Genomic DNA, 5,266 nt, shown 5'->3' on the forward strand with positions numbered 1-5,266 from the left:
CCTGTGATGGGTTATCCCTGTGATGGGTTATCCCTGTGCCTGTGATGGGTTATCCCTTGTCCCCTGGCAGTTCCATGAAGTTTATCCCTGTCCCCTGCCAGTGCCATGGTGGCTGTCCCTGTCCTCATCCCTGTGCCTACCCCTCAGTGTCCCCTGCTGCCTTTGTGCCAGCTCACCGGTGCCCCCTGCAATCCCCGTGCTGGATTTTAGCATCTTTGTGCCGGGACATCGCTATCCCCCGCCGCCACCTCCCCGAACCCCATCAGCGTCCCCTCAGCCCCACCTCGGGGGTCTCCACTCCCCCCTAGTCCCTTCCCGCTGTCCCCCCATTCCGGGCGATCCCTGTGGGCGCAGGTGGGACCCTGAAGACCCTGCAGGAGGCCGATGCCGAATCTCTCCAAGCCACGTGGTGGCCCGGGGACCCCCGTTCGCTGCCGCTGCGCTCTCTGGACATCCTGCCCGTGCTGGACCTGGCCGCCCGCTACCGCCGGAGCCCCGCGCATCCCCCAACGCTGCCGCGGGAGTTGCCCTGCTCCCCGCTCTGCCTCAGGCTCCTGCTGCCCTTCTCCAACGCCGCCGGCGACCTGTGGCTGCTGCTGGCCACCTCCGGCACCCCGCACCTGCCCGTGGTGGCCTGCGGCACGTCCCCCTCCGAGCTGCGAGCGGGGCTGCGCCCGCCGCTGCTGAGGCTGCTGCGGGACTGCCTGGCCTGGGAGCCTCAACCCGCGGCTCTGGGGCTGCTGGGGCTGCAGCACCGGCCGGCCGGCGCTGGGGACACTGACGGCATCTGTTTTAACGTGGTGCTGAGCGTCCCCCCGGGGAGCCAGCGGGATGAGCCCCCCGAGCCCCGCGGGGCCGCACTGCGCTGGTGGCCGGTGCGGGAGGAGCGGCTGCGGGGCCGCATCCTGCAGAGGATCCGGGCCACGGTGCCCGTCAAGAGTTAGGGCACAAAAAAGATGGATTTGGGAATAGGGTGGGGCTGAGAAGGACACGAGGGGTTGGGTGGTGGTCGCGGGGTGCTGAGAGCAGAAATAAAATACACTCGGCTGCTGCTGCTGCTGCTTCTTCCACGTCCCTGGCTGTGGTTAGAAGTGGGATATGGGGGGGAAATGAGGTTTTGGGGGAAACGGAAACGGGGTTTTGGGGTGTCTGGAGAAAAATGGGGAGCGGGGTTTTAGGGTGCTTGGGAGAAATGGGGAGCGGGGTTTTGGGGTGCTTGGGAAGAGGCACAGGAGGTGGTGCTGAGTCACAGCTTTATTGGAGCAGAGTCCCATCACCCTGGGGAGGGGCTAGGCGGGGTCTGGGGAGCACAGACCCCCGCCAGACCACACACATCACACACACGTCACACGTGTCACACTCCCCCTGCCACAACGCCAGGGCAGGGGACAATCGAGTCCTTGCAGCTGAGTGAGGGGCGCTGCCCCACACACCCTCCATTATTGCCTAAAAATTCCCTGCTGGAGCTTTGGGGGCTTGGGGCAGCTCTGACAGCGCGGGGAAGGAGGAGGAACCACCACCCAGGAGGAGCCACAGCAGCCACGGCTCCGCGCCCAGCACGGGCACCCGGCGTCACCTCGGGGCTGGCCAAGGCCACAACGAAGGACTCGGCTCCTCCTCGTCCTCCTGCGAGGTCCTTCCTGCAGTGCCACGGCCGCTCCTGGCTGTTGCAGGGCTACCAGAACGTGCGCTGGGCCTTCCCCAGTGGCCACCACAGCCTGGCCGAACAGGGGGGGCTCAGGGTGGCCCCTCGGGTGGTCCCTTGACCAGGGCAATGGCAGCCAGCTCCTTGCAGAACTCCTCCAGCACCACCACCCCCTTGAACAGCACCGTGTGATCCATCCTGTGGAGACACGAGCCATGGCAGGGGCTCTGTGAGGTCCGGCCCCTCCCCAAAAGGGCATTTTGTCCCCTCCCCTCAGAACTCACTGCTCTCCCGGCACCAGCCCCAGGAGCTGCTGGCGCACCAGGAGCAGCTTGGCCCTGGAGTGGGGCACGCGTTGGAGCCGCTGCATCAGGTCCCCGATCACCTGGGGAGGGAGGAAAGAGTCACCCCCTGCCCAGGGGGTGTCCCCATGTCCCCACACCCCAATGGGTGACATCATTACCCTGACAAGGACGGAGAAGAGCGAGCGGCAGCCAGGGGCCAGGTTGAGGTAGGGGTCCAGCAGGTACTCATGGAGGTGGGGGTGGGGGAAGGCGGCCAGGTGAGACAGCACTGAGGTCACCTGCAGGTTCAGGCTGTAGGGCTGGGATGGGAACAGGGGGGGAACGCTCAGGACCCGGTGTGGGGGTGACCCCCCAACATCCCCTCGTTCTGCGCCCGTCCCCACCAAGCGCTGCTGATGCCTTTGGCCACTTTGTCCCCATCATGGGGGTCCTGGGGCTGGCACAGGGCAGAGCCCGCTGGGCACCCAGGTGTGTCCCTGGTACCTGATCCAGGATCCGGCTCAAACGGTCAAACAGCACCTTGAGGAAGTGTCCCTCGTAAAAAGCCACTGCAGGCTGACAGGAGTCCAGGGGCCAGGGGGACGAGGGCCACCCCCACGGGGCCGCGCTGGCACGGCACGCCTGGACCTGGCCGGGGGGGTGACAGCGGCTGAGAGCCAGAGCGGGGACAGCCCCCGGCCGGCTGGGGACCCCCCAGGCACCCACCATTGCCAGGGCATCGTGCACGTAGGTGTCGTATCCGCCCTCCTCCATGCACGAGGAGGTCTTGGCCTCCTCGGGGACCAAGCAGAGGAAGCTGGAAGAGAGGGAGGAGAGGATGGGGAAGGGGATGCAGCACCCCCATTCCAACCCAGCCCTTCCGAACCCCTACCTGCTCACCACCTCGCTCGCTTGCCCCTTCCCCGATGGGGTTGACGCTGGGGAAGAATTTTTTGTCGCCCCGAAGTTGTCTGGGAATCCGTCGGTGAAATAGGGATCCTCCTCCAGGTCCCTGCGCGGGGTCAGCGTTAGCGGGGTGGGGAGGAGCGGGGCCGCCCCCCTCGCCCTGCCCCAGCCCTCCTCACTCACAGCCCGTCCTCCTCGGGCTCCGTCTCAGGGGGCCCGCGCTCCTCGGGCCCGTGGGGGCCGCGCTGCAGGTAAGCCCTGGCCTCCAGGTTCCGCAGCACCAGGTTGTGAGCCACGTGCTCGTGAGGCTTCCGCAGGAGCTCCTCGAAGAGCCGCAGGCTGGCCAGGCTGATCTGGGCATGGCCGGCAGGGTGAGAGCCCTGGCGCGGCCAACACCTGGGGGTGCCACCCTCTGGCACTGCCACCCCCAGCACTGTCACCTCCTGCCACTGCCTCCCCCCGGAACTTCCACCCCCCGCACTGCCATCCCCTGGCACTGCCACCCCACAGTACTGCCACCCCTGGCACTGCCACCCCCGGCACTGCCACCCTCAGCACTGCCACCTCTTGTCACTGCCACCCCTTGTCACTGCCACCCCCGGCACTGCCACCCCCGGCACTGCCACCTCTTGTCACTGCCACCCCACAGTACTGCCACCCCCGGCACTGCCACCCCCAGCACTGCCACCCCTGGCACTGCCACCCGCGATGTCCCGGCCGGCCCAGCTGAGCTCACCTCGTCGCACAGGTGGTCGCAGCGGTCGATGAGCTGGGCCCGCAGGGGGTGGGGGGTGTCCCCGGGGGTTTCGGGGTGCCGCTGGGGCCCCAGCAGGAAGAGGACGAGGCGGTGGAGCAGGGCAGGAGAGCGGAGCTGCCGCACCGTGCCCGTCAGCACGGCCGTGGTGCCCAGCACGGCCAGCTCCGACCTGCCGGGAGGACAGGGGGTGGGAATCCACGATAAAACAGGAAGCCCCTGCTCCCAGCTCCAGGGAGGCTCCTGAGGAGCGGAACAGCCCGGCCAGAGTCACTCACATCTGCAGGAGCTGCGGCTGCAGGATTCCCTGGAAAAACTTCTCCTCCACGGCCTCGGTGATGGCATCGGCCACGAGCTGCGGGGGAGGGAGGGGCTGAGAGTGGGGACCCCCAGGACAAGAGGGCCCCGTCTTCAGGGAAGCTGAGGTTGGATTAGGTAGAATTTCTTCACGGAAACGGTGACTGGATGTTGGAATGGGGCTGCCCAGGGGAGCAGTGGATTCCCATTCCTGGAGGTGACGCGGCACTCAGTGCTCTGGGCTGCTGACAAGGGGGGGATCAGGCACAAATTAATCCCAGGATTAATTAACCCCGCCATTCTCACCGGGTGGGCGCCCATCACCAACTCATCCACGAAGTCCAGCCAGCTCAGGAACTCAGCCAGGCTCTCCTTCCCGGGAAAAGCCCCGTCCCCGTCCCCGTCCCCCTGCGCCCTGCTCGGGACAGAGAACGCGGGGCTGTGACATGGCCTGGGGGGCACCCGGGACCCCCAGCCTGGCGCCCCCTCACCTCCAGCTGCCCCTGTCCATGGCGAGGACATCAGCGGGGTCGGTGCCAGCGGGCACGGCGCTGTAGAGGTCACAGAGGTGTCCCGCGAGCAGCTGGCACAGGGCACTGCCCCTCACCAGGCAGCTGGCAGCCGCCTCCTGCCGCAGCCCCGCCAGCAGCAGCAGGTTCTCCCGAGCCTTCAGCGCCACCCGGCTCTTCTGCGAGGAACAGGACGGGGACAGAGGGGTCATCACACGGCTGGCAGTGCCCGCTGGCCCTGAGGTGCCAGCCCTGCGGCCGCACCTTGCTCTGGCACAGCCCCAGCAGGCAGGTGACGAGGCTCCTGTCCCTGCGGGCCGGGGAGGGCTGCGCTGGAGGGGAGCTGGCAGCAGTGCCCGGGGGATGCTCCAAATCCTCCTCCCTGGGGCTGTCCCGAGGCTCCGGGGCTCTGCTCCCATCCAGGATGCTCTTTACCTGGAGAGGAATATGTTTTAATATATTTTGTGTTATATATAAATTAATAAAGTATGTAAATTTAAACATAAGTGTGGTAAAAATAGATGTTACATTTATTTTTTTTAATGTTATATTTATTTTTTTTAATGTTTTGGGGTTTTTGGTTTTTGGGTTTTTTTTACATTTTTCTTGGAGGCACTCCTGTGACAGCTGCTTACAGCACTGAAAACCTGTGTGTTTTATGGTGTGTATTGTAGGCAGCACTTTCCTCCTCCTCCTCCTGCTCTTCTTCCTCCTTCTCTCCTTCTCCTTCTCCTTCTCCTTCTCCTTCTCCTTCTCCTTCTCCTTCTCCTTCTCCTTCTCCTTCTCCTTCTCCTTCTCCTTCTCCTTCTCTTTCTCCTTCTTCCTGCACTACTGCTGTTACTGTTATTATTTTTATTATTACTGCTTACAG

General features: G+C 64.8%; 2 protein-coding genes across 3 annotated transcripts in view; one reads left to right on the plus strand and one right to left on the minus strand.

The window, feature by feature from the left end:
• The window catches only part of NUDT18 (nudix hydrolase 18), a 2,546-nt gene extending 1,495 nt beyond the window's left edge, over positions 1–1,051 (plus strand). For both annotated transcript variants that reach the window (XM_015648950.3, XM_015648951.3), the window contains exon 3: positions 355–1,051. In XM_015648950.3, coding sequence (XP_015504436.1) covers positions 355–944 — 590 coding nt within the window. In that variant the 3' untranslated portion in view covers positions 945–1,051. The remainder of the gene's footprint in view (positions 1–354) is intronic.
• A 185-nt stretch (positions 1,052–1,236) lies between these two features.
• FAM160B2 (family with sequence similarity 160 member B2) overlaps positions 1,237–5,266 on the minus strand; it is an 8,315-nt gene continuing 4,285 nt past the window's right edge. The window contains exons 6-17 of the mRNA XM_015648654.3: positions 4,660–4,830; positions 4,378–4,574; positions 4,193–4,301; positions 3,868–3,944; positions 3,572–3,761; positions 3,019–3,188; positions 2,822–2,941; positions 2,656–2,746; positions 2,434–2,577; positions 2,109–2,249; positions 1,930–2,030; positions 1,237–1,843 (exon numbers count right to left, since the gene is read on the minus strand). Coding sequence (XP_015504140.1) covers positions 1,738–1,843; positions 1,930–2,030; positions 2,109–2,249; positions 2,434–2,577; positions 2,656–2,746; positions 2,822–2,941; positions 3,019–3,188; positions 3,572–3,761; positions 3,868–3,944; positions 4,193–4,301; positions 4,378–4,574; positions 4,660–4,830 — 1,617 coding nt within the window. The 3' untranslated portion in view covers positions 1,237–1,737. The remainder of the gene's footprint in view (positions 1,844–1,929; positions 2,031–2,108; positions 2,250–2,433; positions 2,578–2,655; positions 2,747–2,821; positions 2,942–3,018; positions 3,189–3,571; positions 3,762–3,867; positions 3,945–4,192; positions 4,302–4,377; positions 4,575–4,659; positions 4,831–5,266) is intronic.

The sequence above is a fragment of the Parus major genome, chromosome 22 (assembly GCF_001522545.3).
Source record: "Parus major isolate Abel chromosome 22, Parus_major1.1, whole genome shotgun sequence".
NCBI classification, from domain to species: Eukaryota; Metazoa; Chordata; class Aves; order Passeriformes; family Paridae; genus Parus; species Parus major.